This window comes from Ostrinia furnacalis, unplaced genomic scaffold (genome assembly GCF_004193835.3).
Source record: "Ostrinia furnacalis isolate ACB-3 unplaced genomic scaffold, ASM419383v2 OfSCF1416, whole genome shotgun sequence".
NCBI lineage: Eukaryota > Metazoa > Arthropoda > Insecta > Lepidoptera > Crambidae > Ostrinia > Ostrinia furnacalis.
Window position 1 is genome coordinate 618505 of NW_021131655.1, and position 21185 is coordinate 639689.

Consider the following 21185-nt stretch of genomic DNA (forward strand, 5'->3'; position numbering starts at 1 on the left):
AAACTAAGAAAAATAAAATGTTTTCCTGATTTATTATACTACAACATGCCTACTACTCCCAATTCAAATTAGATGAGGATATACCTAAATAGCTGTACTTACTTTGTAAGCATAAGGAACAGTGTTGTGAATTTGTGAACCTTGCATGGCTCCAAGTCAGGAATGAGAACTAGCTCATAGGCCAGTTTTATTAATGCTATGTGGTCCTCTTTTCCAAATTTTAAGCCATATATTCTTATATATCTGTAAAAAATAAATCATAATTATATGTTGTAATAAAAATCTGAAGATTATTAAAGCCCCTAAACTATTTTAGCTCCTTTCTTCACGATTTTGTGACTGTGATTAATAACTTGTTAGAAAACTTAAAATTAGTTAAAATATATTAACAATTAGGCCTTCTTGGCAACATAGAATTGATTTCTTCAACATGTCTTCAGAAAATGGACAAACAAGCAACATTTTTTTTTCTACAACAAATATCTCTGGACAATTTTCCCAGCCATAGATCACACAGCTATAAGCTGTACTTATTAAAATGTATTTGTGATGGCCAGGCATGAAAATGTCAAAAGTGCAGTCACATAATGCATTAAAAACATTGCCCATTTACAAGCTCTATTATAATAAATATAATAATATGTTTGTCTGTATGTTATATTATGTATTATGCACTAATACTAATGGAAATATAGAGAGACATCTAATGCATGTGCATTAGGCATTTCCTTAATACTATTGTTGAAATAAACAGTCCAATATATCTAGACAAATATATTACACACATAGAATACAATAAGTACTGTATTATGCAGTTTTCAGGAAGTTCTGGGCTATGGCCAGAAAATTTCAGACGTTGAATATGCTGCCAAAGGTTAAACTACTCCCATTGAGTAATTATTTCACTAGTAGATGAAAAGATATTTGATGTATTGCATATTCAAATTGAGTAGGTAAAAATACGTTTATGATGTTCAAATTACTTAAAATTATTTATATGCATTATCGATAGTGATTATTAGGCTGGGTAAAAGTGATTAGTAATATTTATCTCTCTGAACTGATAAAGAATCACACTTTATTATACTTTACTAGCTATTGTTTGCGGATTCCCCTGCCACATACTACCCACACCTACATTTCCCATTAAAAAATCTGCCTAAAAACTATCCCATATTTTATCCTGGGTGTCTCTATGACCAAAGTTCATCTAAATCAATTCAGTGGCTTTTTAAGTCAAATGTAACAGACAGACACTTTACATTTATCATACTATATGGATTGGCAAAATATTTTCTAATTAGATAGTTATTTTTCTTCTATTACATCTTTTTTTATTTCTAATTAATTTTCTAATTCTAATTCTACAGTAAAATTACACCTCTGTTATTAAAAATATATTAACTCCATTCATAAGGATGACTTCATAGAGGCTCTCAGAAACTGATAGTTAATCATTTCAAGACGACTCAAGGAAAATGTTAAGATGAAATCATCAACATCAAGCTTAGTGACCGAAACAAAGTATTAAATTATATATTTTGAATGAAAGTTATTCATAAGAAGCATATAAAAAGATACAAGAGGACAATGACAATCAAGTTATAAATAAACACAAAGCTGTTACATATTTTTAAAAATAGTATGTTATTTTTTCTTTGTTTCGCACATTATTGTACTCAAATTTGGGAGTCTTTATTATGAGCAATTGATTTTTAAATTGAATAGTAAGTATTAGGTAGATGTTATTTCTAATAAGAATTCTACATGAAGTGTTTAACATTAACATTTCATATTGAAGAAACATGGAATAAGTGAAATAAATATTAAGTATTAGGAGAGTAGGTACTAGAACTAGAACATTGGCGTTTAAATAAAAGCTGAATTTATACTAGCATTTTGAAGAGTTTATGAAAAGGGCTATTTAATAAAAGTTTTGAGGGTATCTATCACTCCTAAGAAATTAAATTAAAATAAAAAATACATACTTCATCAGCCTCGAGGACCACACTCCACAGGCTGGCTTCATCTCACGTAACATCACTGATTTTGCCAGATTCGTCTTGACTTGCTCCAGGAAACTGCATGATTCTGCATCCAACTCAGCAGAATATGGCAAGACGTGATTGGTAAGGATCTCCTTCTGCGGCTTAAACCCCAGGGCCTGTATGCGCTCTGGGGTAGTCACCAACAGTTCATACTCGTCGTCCAGAATCATCTTGGAATGATTTTTAACTTTTTATCACAAACTAATCCAAACGCACAGTTAACCAATGTCTTTTATCACTGACGGCCACATGAGCGCAGCTGTGAATTACGCCGCTCAGCGCAGTACTAGCTCGCACTATGTAATTACTATTGTTCCGTCATCAACAATTAATCAACATTGAATTTGCACAAGTCATCGAATATTTTACAGCAAAAATCCAAACCCGACGACGATTGGACGTTCCGTTCCACAAGAATTTGACATTTAATTTGGCTGACGTCATGTTGTGCTCACGTTTCATTTATCGCACTGTTTATTTAATTTTATGTTGCGTTTTTTCTTATTATTTACTGGTTGTATCAAACAATCTTTCCATTTAATTTTCCAATGTCTTTTTACCTATTAACTATTTAAAATTATAATTCGTATGATATGATATCGTTTTTGGTTTTTGTTCACTTGTTTAGCAAAGCCTCGATTCTGTAATTCGTCGACCTGTGGATTGATCCTTTTTTTTATCTATGACTTAATCACGGACTTAATGCCCTGTAGTATTCTCCTCCAGATAACTTTTAGTCGTTTTTCGTTTCATCCAAATAATGACGTCCACTGCTTAACAGACGACCGGTCATACGCTGCCCGCACCCAGTTACTGCGACTTTTACCAGATCTTCGGTTCACTTAGTAGAGAGAAGCCTACCTACACTACATTTTCTGTCTTTTTTGGTTTCCCTCATGGGAAAAAAACCAAGAGTGAAGAGACCTTTGGGTCAAAAGATAAATTACAGTAGGCGGTGTATAAATAGTACCTATCCAATACATTTAGTTTGAAGGAGTCTTTAGTTTTTCCTTCCTTCCTTCTTTTTCTTTCAGATGAATTTCAGACTTGTGTACACAAGTACAAGACTTGTAAGTATGTGACAATAAAATAAAAGTATGTAAGATTGGAATACTTTAATAACGAACACGAAACATTACAAAAGGGATGATCACTAACAGGGAGCATTCGCGGGTAGTGTAATAATGCTGGAACATGTCGATCAAATTCTAATCTTGCATTTTTACAATACACGCGAATACTCACGCGCAGCAAGCGCAATTAAATTAGGTTAACAGAGATCTTTTTAATTTTTAAAATAACATGGTTTTTAATACCTTTAGTTTTTATGTAGACTGTGCTTAAATATAGTATCGCCGACCACGTAGAATTTCGTCCAATGACCCCAAGCTACCCAACCCATCCTTATCGCTCACGTATGTTGCTGTCGCGCTCGCACACTCACTGCGGCCGCCTCTCGCACAGTCGCTCGGCGACCGGGATTTAGAATTTAGAGAATATTACAAAGCAATATTATAACAAAATACAGGTAAAAAAGTACTTAGTATAACAATATTCTATTACAAGGCTTATATTGTACCATACAATATTAAGGCATCTGATTGCTGGCAATGCAAATTATGTATTTATTGCTTTAAATTTTGCTAGAATGCTAGCGATATCATGCTCTACTTCATATCAGCATTAAACGAGCTAAACTCTTTTATAACAATATTATACATAAATATGTACCTACTTAGTAAATTCATCAACAGTATTGCAGTTTAATAAGAAGCATGTAGGATTTAATTACATTTGAACTATAGCAATGTAAATTTGTACTATTATTCGGACCTAATGCCGATTTATAACGGTGGCTAAACAGCGCAAAAGTTTAAATATAAAAATGTTGTTCAAAACACTAGTAAATACCATCTTCACGACATACATGATTTTAAATATTATTTCTATTTGCTCTAATATTGTGTGTGCAATGTAGATTATAAAAAAAACTACAATATATTTCAGAGTAAACTTATGAATATTCTAGATATTGGATATAGGAAACATTATGAATAACATGGAAGCTGTTTTATTAAGGCAACTATTGTTTTTGTTTGAGGTTTTTCGTGATATCCCTGAGTTTAATAGCTAAAATTTATAGATCTCTTTTTAGCTAGCTAGGAGCTATAAAATTTAGCTAATAAACTCAGACAGAGCTAGTTTTAATTACCATTTAATTTACTGGCCATGCGTCTATATTTTATAAAGCCTTTAAATATAGGTAAGTTTATTGTTATTTCTTGGCTTTGGCGTGTAAAGCCCGGTCTGTGAGCACGTAGAATTTTGTCCAATGACCCCAAGCTACCCATCCTTATCGATCGCGTGTAATTATATTGCTGTCGCGACTGTGCGACGGGCGCCCGCAGTGAGTGTGCGAGCGTGACAGCAACATAATTACGCGCGAGCGATAAGGATGGGTAGCTTGGGGTCATTGGACAAAATTCTACGTGCTCACAGACCAGACTATAGTTATATTTTATTCTAGACTGTGACAGACTCTTTCTGCGTTGTGTAGAGACTGGCCGCGAAGACAATGTCTCTCTTGATGGCTGTGGACGCTTCCATCATCTTGGCTTGAAGCTTGGGGTCACCCACGGCTACTGCCGCGTCTTTAACGTCGATGAGAAGCTGAAAAAATTAATAAAATGATTTATTTTCTTTCTCCCTTTCTTTCTTATAGGAATAAGGCCCGACAACGTCTTTAACTTGATTACAAACTCAAAAATGCACCCAAAATTATTTTGACTCATATAATCACAGGCTTGAAGTTTATATTTATTTCATAATACGAGACAAAGGGATTGCGTAAATTGAAATCCAGGCGGAATCCGCATTAAGCAAAAAAGATCTAACTTCGTTGGCATACGGTGTAAATTTAGGTGGAGACTAAGAAATTAATGTGTTTTATGCCCGTTTTCACCATCAATCACTAATTTTTAAGTGACCCCTATGGAAACAAATTTCCTGTTATGTGTTACCATAGAGGGGTCACTTAAAAATGAGGATTGATGGTGAAAACGGGCATTAATCAGTTGAATTTTATAATAATACATTTCCTTACCTCATGGAGTTGCTGAATACACCTCACTATAATTCCCTCTTGCACATCTGTCAGATCCATAATTTCTGCGAATGGTTTCTCCAGCGCCCATTCATAGACTACCCTCACTAGTCCGAAGTTCAGTCTCTCTGCCTGTCCTTCGAATTGACCGACCTAAAAGTATAAGGTGACATGATAAAAATGGCCCATACCATTTTAGATCCTTGTCCCACGGTGGTACTCGATAGTCGATACAATGTAGTTTAAAGTTTTGAATGTACCTACATAATATATGTGCATTCTTCTCACTCAAAGCGAGATGCCAGCATTAGGGTCAGTGATAGAAGACCCGAAAATACGTAAACGGATTTAGGGTAGCCCCAGATGACTTCAACAAGTTAACATTTAAAAGACTGCCGTGTGACTTGTATTTTAAAATTAAAGTTCTTCTAATGGTTCAAATCAAAATGTGTGACTTGTGTTTTTTGTTTGTTTTTGGACCTTAATAAAATACAATAAGGTACCAAATCTGGAATTGCATTGTAGACACTGAATCATAAAGGCTTACTCACCAAATATTTCGACTCAATTTTGGTGAGCTCATCGTCAATAAGCTCTATAGCTTTCACGCCTTCGGCCAGTTTCTCAGTCAGCTGTGGCTCTATTTGTGTGCGCGCTTGGAACACAAAACAGCTGAGCAACGCCGCAATTTCCGCTGGACTTTTATCCGTGAACACGTTTCGGAATACTAGCTCGGATATTATCAGTTCGTTTGTGCCCATACCGCAGGCTACTCGACCTGTAATTAATTAACATTATGAATAAAAGCATTCAATGAACGAATGAATGAATGATAAATTAACGAATGATTGATGTTCTCATTTGCTGCTTGCAAAGAGAGTAAACATCATCATCATCATTTCAGCCACAGGACGTCCACTGCTGAACATAGGTCTCCCCCAATTACTTCCACATCGCATGGTTGGTAGCGACCTGCATCCAGCGCCTTCCTGCTACCTTTATCAGGTCGTCGGTCCTCCTTGTGGGTGGACGTCCNAGACGTCCCACGCTGCGTTTTCCGGTCCGTGGCCTCCACTCCAGAACCTTGCTGCTCCATCGGCCGTCAGTTTTGCGTACTATGTGCCCTGCCCATTGCCACTTCAGCTTGCTAATCCGTCGCGCAATAAGAAAGTAAACAAAAGTTCATTATTATTTTTTTGTTCCAAGTATACCTTTAAGTATGACGCTGTCATGTTCGTCAATGTAGTTCAGTTCTCTCAGCACCATTAACCTTCTCTGGTAGTCTGGATAAAGGGCCAAGTTCTCGAAAGAGAGCAGCCGTTTGTACTTGTCTCGCTTCCTCTCGGTTTGCTTGCGTTCATATACGATTGCAAATTCGCTCTTGAAGTTCGCTATGTCAGTGCATTTCTTTTGTACTACTAGTTCGGCCTGGAATTAAAAAAAAACTAATAATAGCTTTATTAAAAACCGTAGATAGCTAACCAACCAGTCAGAGCCCACAAGAGAGTATGAGTTTCTAAATAATAATTTGTGTTAAGAAGCCGGTAGCTATCGTAGTATCAAAAGACGTCATATTGCCCTTGGTTAGAAAGTCAATCTAGCCATAGATTGTGTAAGGCTGACGTGCTCTAAAGTGGTGGCGCCTGTGCGTAGTAGATACGAGAGAGCTCCTAAACTGCAATGGCGTCAGGCGTATATTGAACCTAAAGGGCTTCTTTAAACCATACCATAAGCTTGTTCATCTTGTCCAGCGTCTGCAGTATCTCCCCGGTGGATATAGCCATGGACTGCGTGAGGCTGACGTGTTCTAAAGTGGTGGCGCCCGTGCGAACCGCGTGCGAGATTCGAGAGAGCTCCGTTATTACGGGACCTGTTGAACCTATGGGGCAACTTCCTACTAAATTGAGTGTTTACACGCAATTAATCACTTGAAATTAAGTTACAATTTAGTTACCTACTTATCTGCTTAACACGTGTAAATCAGTTTTTACACTGCAATGGCGTATACTGAACCTATGGGGCTTCTTTGAACTATATCATAAGCTTTTACCTTGTCCATCGTCTGCAGTATCTCGCCTGTGGAGACACGAGAGAGCTCAGAACAGCACTGGCGTATGTTGAACCTATGGGGCGTCTTTGAACCATACCATAAGCTTGTTCATCTTGTCCAGCGTCTGCAGTATCTCCCCGGTGGAGATAGGCATGGATTGCGTGAGGCTGACGTGTTTTAAAGTGGTAGCACCAGTGCGAACCGCGTGCGAGATACGAGAGAGCTCCTTTATTATGGGACTTGTTGAACCTACAGGGGCGTCTTTGAACCATACCATAAGCTTGTTCATCTTATCCAGCGTCTGCAGTATCTCCCTGGTGGATATAGCCATGGATTGCGTGAGGCTGACGTGTTCTAAAGTGGTGGCGCCCGTGCGAACCGCGTGCGAGATACGAGAGAGCTCTTGTACTACACTGGCGCATGTTGAACCTATGGACCTGTCTTTGAACCATACCATAAGCTTGTTCATCTTGTCCATCGTCTGCAGTATCTCGCCAGTAGAGACACGAGAGAGCTCAGCATTGCAATGGGGTATATTTAACCTATGGGTCGTCTTTGAACCATACCATAAGCTTGTTCATCTTGTCCAGCGTCTGCAGTATCTCCCCGGTGGATATAGCCATGGACTGCGTGAGGCTGACGTGTTCTAAAGTGGTGGCGCCCGTGCGAACCGCGTGCGAGATACGGGAGAGCTCCTTTATTACGGGACTTGTTGAACCTACAGGGGCTTCTTTGAACCATACCATAAGCTTGTTCATCTTGTCCAGCGTCTGCAGTATCTCCCCGGTGGATATAGCCATGGATTGCGTGAGGCTGACGTGTTCTAAAGTGGTGGCGTCCGTGCAAAATACGAGAGAGCTCCTTTATTACGGGACTTGTTGAACCTACAGGGGCGTCTTTGAACCATACCATAAGCTTGTTCATCTTGTCCAGCGTCTGCAGTATCTCCCCGGTGGATATTGCTATAGACTGCGTAAGGCTGACGTGCTCTAAAGTGGTAGCACCCGTGCAGACCGCGTGCGAGATACGAGAGAGCTCCTTTATTATAAGACTTGTTGAACCAATAGGGCTTCTTTAAATCATACCATAAGCTTGTTCATCTTGTCCATCGTCTGCAGTATCTCGCCAGTGGAGACACGAGAGAACTCAGAACTGCACTGGCGTATGTTGAACCTATGGGTCGTCTTTGAACCATACCATAAGCTTGTTCATCTTGTCCAGCGTCTGCAGTATCTCCCCGGTGGATATAGCCATAGACTGCGTGAGGCTGACGTGTTCTAAAGTGGTGGCACCCGTGCGGACCGCGTGCGAGATACGAGAGAGCTCCTTTATTACGGGACTTGTTGAACCTATGGGGCAACTTGCTACTAAATTGAGTGTTTACACGCAATTAATCACTTGAAATTAAGTTACAATTTAGTCACCTACTTATCTGCTTAACACGTTTAAATCAGTTTTTACACTGCAATGGCGTATACTGAACCTATGGGGCTTCTTTGAACTATATCATAAGCTTTTACCTTGTCCATCGTCTGCAGTATCTCGCCTGTGGAGACACGAGAGAGCTCAGAACAGCACTGGCGTATGTTGAACCTATGGGTCGTCTTTGAACCATACCATAAGCTTGTTCATCTTGTCCAGCGTCTGCAGTATCTCCCCGGTGGAGATAGGCATGGATTGCGTGAGGCTGACGTGTTTTAAAGTGGTAGCACCAGTGCGAACCGCGTGCGAGATACGAGAGAGCTCCTTTATTATGGGACTTGTTGTACCTACAGGGGCGTCTTTGAACCATACCATAAGCTTGTTCATCTTGTCCAGCGTCTGCAGTATCTCCCCGGTGAATATAGCCATGGATTGCGTGAGGCTGACGTGTTCTAAAGTGGTGGCGTCCGTGCAAAATACGAGAGAGCTCCTTTATTACGGGACTTGTTGAACCTACAGGGGCGTCTTTGAACCATACCATAAGCTTGTTCATCTTGTCCAGCGTCTGCAGTATCTCCCCGGTGGATATAGCCATGGATTGCGTGAGGCTGACGTGTTCTAAAGTGGTGGCGCCCGTGCGAACCGCGTGCGAGATACGAGAGAGCTCTTGTACTGCGCTGGCGCATGTTGAACCTATGGGAGCGTCTTTGAACCTGTAAAAGAAAATCGAGTCAGTATTAAGGACGAAGCACCCTTGTCAGCGTAAACGGATCGTAGCAGTGTCAACTTGAAGCGGTCGGGCACGCACTATCCGCACCGTAACTTAAACGCCTCGCCTATGCGGTTAGATACGATGTTGATTCCTTACCGGGTTGATAAGTGTGCTATGACCTTTATAGTCCAATAGGAACTGCATGTACTTTTTCCTAACAAATGAATAGTAATGAAGTCTGGTAAAACTAACCTAGGCATTTGTCGCTTCTCCCAATCCTGAATGATAATGTTGACGTCTATTTTCAAATTCATTTTCGTGATAGCGACTATGTTTTTAGGAGCTATGCACAATATTGTGTGGTCCATAGTGCTCTCTTCAGTACCTATAAAACAAAGAAAAACCAATGAATTCTGTGTATTTCTTCTTACTGCAACAGAGGCTATTTTCAGAATTACTGTAAGTAAAACGATAAAACATTTAATTAAGTTGGCACTGAAATATACCATTTTTATATCGTTACCTATTCCATCATACATCGTGGAGAAACTCAGCATTCGGAACCAGTTGTCGTCGACTTCAAAGTTGTACCTTGCAGGATCTTTCTCGGCCGTGTTTAAAACCAATACTTTGTATGGAGTTTGGCGAGGCCCTGGAATATTATAAACGGTATTAAGTAACTATAGTCTGGTCCGTGAGCACGTAGAATTTTGTTCAATGACCCCTAGCTACCCATCCTTATCGCTCGCGCGTAATTATGTTGCTATCGCACTCGCACACTCACTGCGGGTGCCAGTCGCACAGTCGCGACAGCAATATAATTACGCGCGAGCGATAAGGCTGGGTAGCTAGGGGTCATTGGACAAAATTCTACGTGCTCACGGACCGGGCTTTAGTGACCGAGTTTCTTGCGCTGCTTCTCAGCACTGGGCCACTGGCCTATTTATTATTATATTATTGTCCCGAAGCAGTGGTTAATCCTACAACTGCTACCTATTGGGACGTGAAAAAGTGCTTTTTAAAAGCCTACTTGCAAAAATAACATGAGTTTAAATGAGTTGAGTTTTATTAACTATCAAGTCCCAGAAAATAATAATTTTTATTTATGACCTGTCAAAATGCAAAAGAAAAAAGATTATGACGTCATATCACCAACTCAGACGAGTTCATTTCAAAGTGACAAAATACAATTTTGTATTTAATACAAAATTGATTGGGTTTTAAAGCTGAAATGAAGTGCTTTTCAACTAGTATGTCTTATGAGATGAATCTCTTTTTTGAGAGCAAAGAAAATATTAGTATCAATTACTCACCGTTGCCATTCAAATACACTCCCAGCTGGTTGATATACGGCCCCGCGGATATCACCAAAACCTTTCCCGCGACCATTTCTTTGGCTACCTTCGATTGGTTCAATAAAAGCGGCATTATGTCGTTCAAAACATCGATATACCCTGCAGCTGTATCGTAGAACGATGCTAAGGGTGCTAGATGGGAGGGTAATGGAGTGCTACACTTCTCAGAATATTCTTTTTCGGCGAGTTGCAACTGCTTTCTGTGGTTGTCCGCTTGGCATATCTGGTTGAACTCGCGGAAGGATCGCTGCATCATGCCTTCTACTGAAACTGTCGCTGCCCTGCAATAAATGTTTTTCTTTAAAATTTGAAAGGTGGTATTTTATGCCGTCCGTAGCCTCGTAAGCCGGTTGCAGATCAAGCTAAGTAAGTTTAGCTTACGTCAAATAGCTGACGCAGTTTTTCACAGTGTTTGCAGTCTGTCACATCGCAGTCTGCACACAACTATGGAAAACTGCATTAGCTATGCGAGCTAACTCTTAGCTTGGCTCTTGATCTGCAACTGGCATTATAGCGGTTAGAATATTTAGAATATTAGTCACAAATCGTTTCATACTTTAAAGGCTTCGACAGACCAAACGCAGGTCAGAAGCAGTGCGCGTCAGTTGCAGCGCGGCTGAGGCACACTGAAAGCAGCGCAGTTTCAAAGCAGTTGCACTTGCAACGCGGGCGGTTGTCAAAAATTTAAATATTCGAAAACCGCTTTCAACGCGCTGCTACCGCCCTGCGTCCGGTGTGTCATGCTAATATGGCCGCCATAGTAATACACATAGCTGGGCACCGTTAATCAAATAGTTAACTTCGTTAATCGTTAAACCGTTAATAAAAAAATTAACTTCGTTAAACGTTAAAACGTTACATTTAGCAAGATTTAACGCAAGTTAACGTTAATCGTTAATCCGTTAACCCATTATAATAAAACGAAAAAAATAATTGTATGCAAGGTTCAAATAATTTCGAAAGCTTGTATCGCGCATGGAATTTATTCTTCTTTTTAGCCAGACAGTTTTGACAGTTCCAACTCCTTGCCAGACAGTTTTTTTAGGATAGCTGCCAAAGCCACGAAGACCCAAACTTCATAATCCACCAACATTCTAACCTATATTGGAAGCATACGCTGACAAACTTTCAGCTTTTATAAAATGACGTTGGTCTGGCGTTCACCAGCTCTTAGTCTATAGTATTTCAATCTCAGAGCCTTGGTTCAATTACAATACAATTTAGCACCAATGTGCTCGAAAAGACAAATCCAACAAACCCAAAATCGATAAGTTTTCACCGTTTCGCTTAGAAATTCCTATGGCCACTTCCTGACTCCATCATCAGGACCCTGGACATCATCTAGTACTAAAGTGCTCGAAAAGACAAATCCAACTAACCCAAATTCGATGCGATTCCGCCGTTTCATTTAGGAGTTCCTATGGCCGCCTCCTGACTCCATCATTAGACCAGCTCAATGGTACCATAATATTGCATTTTCATCAAATTCAGTTGCAAGATTTGTCCCACACATACTAACAAGTGAAGTCAATATAAGCAGACCTGTTCATCTCTCATTTTCTGCAGTTTGGCACCTCACGTCACACATTATTTTACCGAAGTCAGCCTGTGTGTGTGCTTGACTCTTGAGACAAGCTAAATTACACCATATAGTTAATGACATTGAGCATACAGCTCCACGCAACGCGTTTTTCTAGTGTTTTTCAACGTGCATGCTGTATCTTTTTGGTAAATAGTAGGTACTGGATTAACGATTAACGGACTTAGGATAATTTAACGGAAGTTAACGAGTCCGTTAACATTTTTTAAAGTTAACTTAAAAGTTAATCCGTTAATAGAAATGTTAACTTCGTTAATTAACGATTAACGGATTAACGAGTTAATGCCCAGCTATGGTAATACAACAGCGCGCAGCGCGGGCCCGCGTTCGCGCCGCTTCTGTCCCGCACCCGGGCCGCCTCGTTTGTCGTTCGGCAGTTGCAGTGCGGCGCGGTTGGAGCGCGGGCCCGCGTTCAAATTTGGTGTGACATACTTCAAAGAGTTTCTTGTATTACAACTTGCGCGGGCCTGCATTCAAACTGCGCCGCTACTGACCCCGCGTTTGGTCTGCCCAAGGCTTTAGTTTGTTGACTCCTTTGTCACACTATTTCCCAATTTTTTCTGTCTCAAATATACTTGCTGATAAGCGATATAAGCTGAAAACAATTATAGAGGTCTAATAATGAATTTTATAGAATCACTTTTTACCTCAGTAAACTCAATATCATGGCGTAGGTGAGTCGGAATTGGGAAGACAGCTTTTGAGGTATGCCCATCATCATGCCTTTTAGTGTCACCAGATCGGGAACTCCGTCTTTGCACAGTATTATCACAGTACCAGTGTCATCCAGTCCTGAAACATAATTAGGAAAATGTTGAAAATCAAACAAATCCTATATATAACTCAGGTTTTTTCGAAGCTAGATTACGTAACACAAACAAAAGAAGGTTGCATTACAGTAATTTATTGTTTAGGCAAAAGGCATTCTATTCGTCTTTTTTGGCAGACCTAGTGGGCCTCTAGGCTGCGGTCTTCAATAAAATGCTATAAGCGGCGTATGACGTCAGCGTCAAACGTTCCTTCGACGTCCATATGCCGCCGTCAACGTCTCAAAGATATCACAACAGAACATTTCTATAATAATAAGCATTGTGACGAAGCCTACGGCGTGACGCTGTACACAGTCTACGGCGTTTATTGGAGACCTTAAGGCTTTGCCTTAAAGGTTTTTTATTGAGGTAGTAAACACTAACCTCTTCTCCCGGCTCTGCCCGCCATTTGTATGTATTCGGCTGGGGCTAGGGTCCTCCTCTGCTGGCCATCGAACTTGGTCACCTCGTCGAACACCACCGTTCGAGCTGGCATGTTGACTCCCATGGCGAAAGTCTCAGTTGCGAAGAGAATTTTAACCTGCAGCATCAGATTTGTATGATAATAGAAGATTCAATATGCAATGAATCACGTTTAATAAAGTAGCACGCAAATAACGACGAAATGTAGTGGGCATAAGGTGCATGGTGCATTGAATTTTTTGAACGATTTATGTTGTCACTGCGTATCTATGAAACATGCTCTAATTGCTTTAAGCTACTTGCCTCACAGGATTGCGTCCATCGTATTTTACTTTCGCGGAGTTAAAGGTAAATGGTAGAAAAATGAAAATATATACTTACATAACCTGTCTGAAACAGCATTTCTACAATTTCTTTGAGCAACGGCAGAATACCGCTGTGATGTACCCCTATACCATTTTCGAGAACTCTCTGCAGTCTTATCACCTGAAAAGAGAAATAGTAAATTGAACCGAATGCCTAGATATTTAAGATTCACATTTAATATGAACAAGTCCTACTTGGGGTAATCTTCTGTCTGGCTCCTTTAGTCTTTGAAGGCACCTCTGGAAGAATGATTTTATATGACTTTTTTCTTTGCCAGTCGTTAAATCCACGGACATCAAGTTTTCAGCGTTTTGGTCGCATCTGAAATTAAACAGGTTAAATATACACTAGCTTTTGCCCACGGCTTCGCCCGCGTGGAATTCAGTTTTTCACAGATCATTATGTTATTCTGAGGTGGAATTGTGTAAAGCAATCGTAATCATTTGACAGTTCATAACGTACGATAAAGTCAGTTAAACAAAGCGTTTGACAGAACAATCGTACGTTATGAACTGTCAAGTGATTACGATTGCTTTACACAATTCCACCTCTGATGTATAAACAATAATACTGTAGTTTCATCAAAATCCGTTCAGTAGTTTTTGCGTGAAAGAGTAACAAACATATATCTGTACAAACATTCACATTTATATTATTAGTAGGATTCTTTGGAATAATGTGTCCAGGATCTAGCAAAAATATAGATGAAATTAGCACCTGTTCCGTGATAGTGTGAACGCAACAACTGGAAGTTTGTCCTTCTGTCTCAGATGGTCAATGAAGGCAACCCACATAGTCTGGTCAGCTTTAGGGTTTTGGAATTGCTTTCCACCGGCTACAATACATAAACAACATTTACTTATGATAATTTCATTAAATTTTTCTTTGACTACTGCATTTAAAAATGTATCTTATGTGCTTACCTTTAGGTCCAAAACCCTTCTTATATTCGTTTTCTCTAGCCTTTTTGGCCGCTACTGCGTCGTTGTATCCTCTTAACTGGAAGTTGCCTTCTTGATCGATCACTAAGAACCTTTCGTTCTTAGATTTTCCGCCCGATCCTGCAGAAGAATATTAAAATAAGCGAATTTTTTATTGCAAAACCGAATTGTAGTCTGGTTAGTTAGTGTGTGTAACGAAGATAACCAATTCCATTTATGACCATCATTAATATCACCACTATAAGTTTGCTGCGAAAACATTTAGCTAAGCTAAGCCTAAAGTACACTGTTTGCAACTACATTGTACAAAGACTGATCACATCACTGACTCACGCCTTTTTCAACGGAATTTAGCCCGCTGAAAAGGGCCAATTGCGGGAAGCGCGTTTCTCTGTAATTTAGCCGTAGATATTCGTATAGATAAAATTTGTCGGTCAAATGAACATGAAATAAAATCTCCAGAAAGACAGCTAGGAGCAGCATGGCTCTAGTGGTCAAGCTATAGTAAATATCTATAATTTGTTATATACCAAACCTGTATACAAGTAGTGGCAGAGCGGCACAGGCCTCTTAGGCGTAGACACGACGTAGACCTTTCGCTTTTTGGTGCGACCGACCCAATCCGCAAACTGAAGAGTGTTGGGTACAGTAGCACTTAACATCACAATGCTGACGTGCGCGGGAAGTAATATTAGCACCTCTTCCCATACGTAGCCTCTCTAGGAGATGAACAAAAAGTATTTTATGTAACTGAAGAATTGCTATGTTAAGTTCGCTGGCGTTGTGAACATTCTTTTAGTCAGTTTGTTGTGTGGAATGTGAGAAGAAAAAATAAGAAGTCGTATACAGGGTGTTAGGTAAATGGGTATATGAGCCGACACTAGCCCATGTTAACATGGTCATATAAATGGTATGGTGAAGTCAGAAAATTGATATCTTCATTTTAATTATTTTAATTTTCATACAAATCGTACTTTATAAAATTTATTTTGTATGAAAATTAAAAATAAATAAAATGATGATATCAAATTTCTGACTTCACCATACCATTTATATGACCATGTTAACATGGGCTAGTGTCGNTCCTCTTAACTGGAAGTTGCCTTCTTGATCGATTACTAAGAACCTTTCGTTCTTAGATTTTCCGCCCGATCCTGCAGAAGAATATTATAAGGAGCAAAATTCATTACAGCAACGATTTAGGATCTATTTAGTATTCGTGAAAATTATCTGGACTCCTCTTGAGGAATAGCTGAGTAAGGAAGATGGCAATTTTCTTTCATAATCATCATAATTAATATTAAGTCTTCTGCTAATACTGATGCTTACATTTTAGGCAATGTCTAACCATTAGTTTTGGAGCGATACAGAGACCTAAGTCAAGTAACGGACGCGGTCACCCGTCAGTGTTTTGTCTAGAATAACCTGTGAGAATTTTTTACGAACAACAATACTAGGGGAAGCCTATGTCCAACAGTGGACGTCCTATGGCTGAAATGATGATGATAATTAAGAACAATAGAGCATTAGAACTAGACCATTGGTTCCCAAACTTATTTGAGACGCATCCCCCCCTTTCCTCCTCCAGTCAAGATTATTTCGGAATGCATTCTCTCAGCGGTCGCAGGTTTTTTATACTTAAGTACACAGATGGCCCGCGCCAACCTATTAAAGGTCTTTGCGGACCAATGAACTAGACTATCTATTAGTAGATAAATCAAACCTGTATACAAGTAGTGGCAGAGCGGCACAGGCCTCTTAGGCGTAGACACAACGTAGACCTTTCGCTTCTTAGTGCGACCGACCCAATCCGCGAACTGAAGAGTGTTGGGTACTGTCGCACTTAACATCACAATGCTGACGTGCGCGGGAAGTAATATTAGCACCTCTTCCCAAACGTAACCTCGCTGTGGAATAAGTATTTGACAGTGAACAAAAAAAGACTTATTTAACTGAAGACAGATAAAGGGTACACAATACACAGATGCCCTTTTGGATATCACACAATATTACGAATTGTATTTTTGTATTTGCGCTTACCAGATGGCGCTACTGGAGATTAACAACCTGTCTGATAAATATTAAGGCTGAGTTGCACCACCTAACTTTGACCGTATAACTATAACGATAATCGATGTTTTTTGTATGGAGTTTGATAGATTTTTGACGTTTGTCAAAGTTAAACTCAGATGGATAAGTGATTATTTTTATTTTTTCCCGCAATTTCTTAGCTCAGCTTTTAAAGCACTAACATCAGTTTATCCTTATTCGCATGGGGGTGCTACCCAGCTTTTGGCCTAAGGGGGGCAAGTCAGATTTTTTTAGGTCAGATCGTTTGATTTAGCTCCTTTAAAGCGAAGGCAGCGCTTTTAGGCGAGTTCATATATTTTCTGTGAGATTTCCAAGGTACTTCTGGGTACGCCCATGCCTATTCATCATAATAATATCCTCGGCTATTGAAAAATATTCCCAAAACGATTCTAATTAGAAATAAACCCTGGAAGTATTACCTCAGCATTGTTGATGTAGTGGACCTCATCAAAAATAACAAACTCCAAATCCCTAGTAACGTCAGAGCCACAATACAGCATGGATCGCAGAATTTCCGTGGTCATCACGAGGCAAGGGGCGGTCGCGTTGATTTGGAGGTCGCCCGTCAACAGACCCACTTCGCCGAATTGTTTGTTGAAGTCGTTGTACTTCTGATTTGATAGCGCCTTGATTGGGGACGTGTATATCGCCCTGTGGGTTTAAGTTTTGGATAACAGTGAGAATGACTCACTAAAAAAAACATGTTTTATAGGAATAATGTGTGTGTGTATGTTTATCTCTTTTATAAGAAATACATATACAAAATTATAGGTAAAATGCATAACTCAGACAGTGCCTGAGGTATGGGAGGCGGGAACGGCACGGAAGAGGTAACATTGACATATTATGACATGAGAAAGCACACAAATCTGAAGTCTCGCTGACGTTTGTCCGTCACCAATGCCACTCCGATACCTCAGTGGGTCTAGACAAAGTGCAAATTATAATCGCAAACCAGTCGAAAAGTGGTCGAAAAGCCCCTTTTTTGTATGGAGTTTTGACGGATTCGATTTTCGATTCGATCAAAAAGTGCGTTTTGTCTAGGCACGTAGGTATAGTTCCAAAATACTGAACTGTCCTATCCATGACATTGACAGTGGGGCGCCACCGTCAATACCGAATCGCTGGTTCCGATTTTTGCCATGTTGGAAACCATAAAGTTGAACGATGGTAGCGCCCCCCTGTCATTGAGTTTGGTGGGACAGTTCAGCGTGGGTCATCTATACTGCTTGAATTAAGCACTAGACCTTTAAGTTGATGCATTAAATTGGCTTTAGATATTTACTCTGATAGGTGATTTATGGATCTAGTGTACCTAAATAATATCTTCGTAATATCTCTTACCTCGTACAATTTCTTCTGGACATGGCAATGGCATATTCAGCCACGACAGTTTTTCCAGCAGACGTGTGCGCTGCTACAAAAACATGGTGTCCTTCTTCTAACTTCAATATAGCCTAAAAATTCAACAGTGTTACTATGTATAGGACCACTCGTAATAAAATATGTTGGACACAAATAAGAATAGAACTTACAACTTGGTCGAGTTAACTGCGCAACTGGCGACCGTTAGGTCACAGTGACGCTCTGGTATGGACGGGGCGAAAGCGGGGAGGTTTGCGTGAGTGCAGTGGCGGGGCAAGACCTAAATTTGATGTGGGCAAGACAGATTTCGCGAGGCCTTGTTCTGTGGCGAACTGAAGACGGATTTTATATAAAAAAAAAACGTGTCAACGGTCTATTCGTCTATTCATTGACAGTTTCTGATTTCTTGATTCAGTGATTATTTTTAAAGGAATATTGCGACAAAGAATAATGTTCGTCACTTAAAACCGTGTTGTTGGCGTTGTTGCTTAATTTTGTGTCTGATTATGGCTGAATTTGTTTGGAAAAAAAAATATTTTTTTAACTACATTGTTTAGCTATCAAGAATTTATATTTAATAGTCAATGTTTGCATTTATTGTCGTATTGTGATATTGTCATCTCTACCTTGTATACATTTTTTCAAAATTTTTGATGCGCGAGGCCCCTTGTTCCGCGAGGCCGTAGGCGGTGGCCCACGTCGCCTACGCCTTACGCCGCCACTGCGTGAGTGCGAGGGAGAGCATTACAGCAAGGTGCGTAGTTAGCTCCATCAAGTTGTAATAAGCCAAACGAAGGTAGCAAAATGGTACCTGTTTCTGGAAGTTATCCAACTCAAACGGATAAGTGTGGGCCATGTCTTTAATTTTCTCTTTAAACTCAGGCACGGGCTGTGACACATCTATCATCTCTGCCCACTCTGTAGAAGTCACTCCGGTCCTTACGTTGGAACTGGTGATGTTTAAAATTGGTATTTTTGGCAGCTCTTCAGGTGGATGAATGATGGTGCTTTCGAGGAAGTTATCGTCTTCCCCTTCTATTTGCATTTCCACCTTTTTAGGTTTTGTTGCTTTTGGTTGCGGTTCTTCATCTTTCCATAGACCTTTTAAAAATAAGTAAAAAATTTTGCAAATAATACCAGGCCTGTTCATCTCCGNGGACGTCCGCTGCGTTTTCCGGTCCGTGGCCTCCACTCCAGAACCTTGCTTCCCCATTGGCCGTCAGTTCTGCGTACTATGTCCCTGCCCATTGCCACTTCAGCTTGCTAATCCGTCGCGCAATAAGAGAGCAAAGAAAAGTTAATTATTATTTTTTGTTTCAAGTATACCTTTAAGTATGACGCTGTCATGTTCGTCAATGTAGTTAAGTTCTCTCAGCACCATTAACCTTCTCTGGTAGTCTGGATAAAGGGCCAAGTTCTCGAAAGAGAGCAGCCGTTTGTACTTGTCTCGCTTCCTCTCGGTTTGCTTGCGTTCATACACGATTGCAAATTCGCTCTTGAAGTTCGCTATGTCAGTGCATTTCTTTTGTACTACTAGTTCGGCCTGGAATTAAAAAAAACTTTAGTAACTTACTTAATACTTTATTAAAAACCGTAGATAACTAACCAGTCAGAGCCCACAAGTTCTAAATAATAGTATGTGTTAAGAAGCCGGTAGCTATCGTAGTATCAAAAGACGTCATATTGCCCTTGGCTAGAAAGTCAATCAATCCGCATGCCTTCCAAAAGATACCCTATTTTTAAAAATCGTTCCTAGCTTAGACTTGAAGCCTGATATTTTAAAAAAGTGGATCTGTAATAACAGAGATCCTATATCACGCCACATGTGAGATACTAGAGAGCTCTTGAACCTCTGGGAACCTTCTTTGAACCATACCATAAGCTTGTTCATCTTGTCCAGGGTCTGCAGTATCTCCCCGGTGGATATAGCCATGGACTGCGTGAGGCTAACGTGTTCTAAAGTAGTGGCGCCCGTGCGAACCGCGTGCGAGATACTAGAGAGCTCTTGTACTACGCTGGCGCATGTTGAACCTATAGGGGCGTCTTTGAACCTGTAAAAGAAAATCAAGTCAGTATTAAGGACGAAGCACCCTTGTCAGCGTAAATGGATCGTAGCAGTGTCAGCTTGAAGCGGTCGGGCACGCACTATCCGCACCGTAACTTAAACGCTTCGCCTATACGGTACGATGCGGTGTTGATCCCTTTCCGGGTTGATAAATGTGCTAATGAACTTTATAGACCACGCCGATAGGAACTGTAGGTACTTTTTCCTAACAAAAGTCTGGTAAAACTAACCTAGGCATTTGTCGCTTTTCCCAATCCTGAATGATAATGTTGACGTCTATTTTTAAATTCATTTTCGTGATAGCGACTATGTTTTTAGGAGCTATGCACAATATTGTGTGGTCCATAGTGCTCTCTTCAGTCCCTATAAAACAAAGAAAAACCAATGAATTTCGTATATTTATTATTCACTCTCGCTGTAACAGAGGCTTACTTGAATTACTATTGTGCGTGAAAGGATAAAACATTTAATGAGGGTTATCGTTTTTATACTTAACAGTTGGCACCCCTGGCGATTGACAGGACCTTACTCTACAGTGGCGCCATATTGATGAGTCCTCCTACCACTTCAGCGCTCACCAGTTGGTGCCACTGTCTTCGCTACTAGCAAGTGACAGGATCTTACTCTACAGTGGCGCTAACTGGTGAGCGCTAAAACGATAGCCCTCATTAAGTTGGCACTGAAATATACCATTTTTATATCTTTACCTATTCCATCATACATCGTGGAGAAACTCAGCATTCGGAACCAGTTGTCGTCGACTTCAAAGTTGTACCTTGCAGGATCTTTCTCGGCCGTGTTCAAAACCAATACTTTGTATGGAGTTTGGCGAGGA

General features: G+C 40.1%; 2 protein-coding genes across 2 annotated transcripts in view; both read right to left on the reverse strand.

Annotated features, from left to right (window-relative positions):
- Window positions 1-2472, reverse strand: part of LOC114352692 (proteasome activator complex subunit 4) — a 41458-nt gene extending 38986 nt beyond the window's left edge. The window contains 2 exon segments of the mRNA XM_028304365.1: window positions 103-243; window positions 1989-2472. Coding sequence (XP_028160166.1) covers window positions 103-243; window positions 1989-2218 — 371 coding nt within the window. The 5' untranslated portion in view covers window positions 2219-2472.
- A 2024-nt stretch (window positions 2473-4496) lies between these two features.
- Window positions 4497-19388, reverse strand: tst (superkiller complex helicase subunit twister). The gene is made up of 18 exons (XM_028304353.1): window positions 19097-19388; window positions 18265-18377; window positions 17340-17571; window positions 15365-15548; window positions 14812-14949; window positions 14606-14723; window positions 14083-14209; window positions 13904-14008; window positions 13484-13640; window positions 12938-13082; window positions 10649-10971; window positions 9859-9987; window positions 9588-9720; window positions 9162-9336; window positions 6363-6579; window positions 5703-5929; window positions 5152-5304; window positions 4497-4718 (listed from the first exon to the last, which is right to left on the reverse strand). Exons 1-18 carry the CDS (start codon window positions 19328-19330, stop codon window positions 4572-4574), a joined length of 3057 nt encoding a protein of 1018 aa, XP_028160154.1. The 5' UTR covers window positions 19331-19388; the 3' UTR covers window positions 4497-4571.
- Between the last annotated feature and the right edge of the window lie 1797 nt (window positions 19389-21185).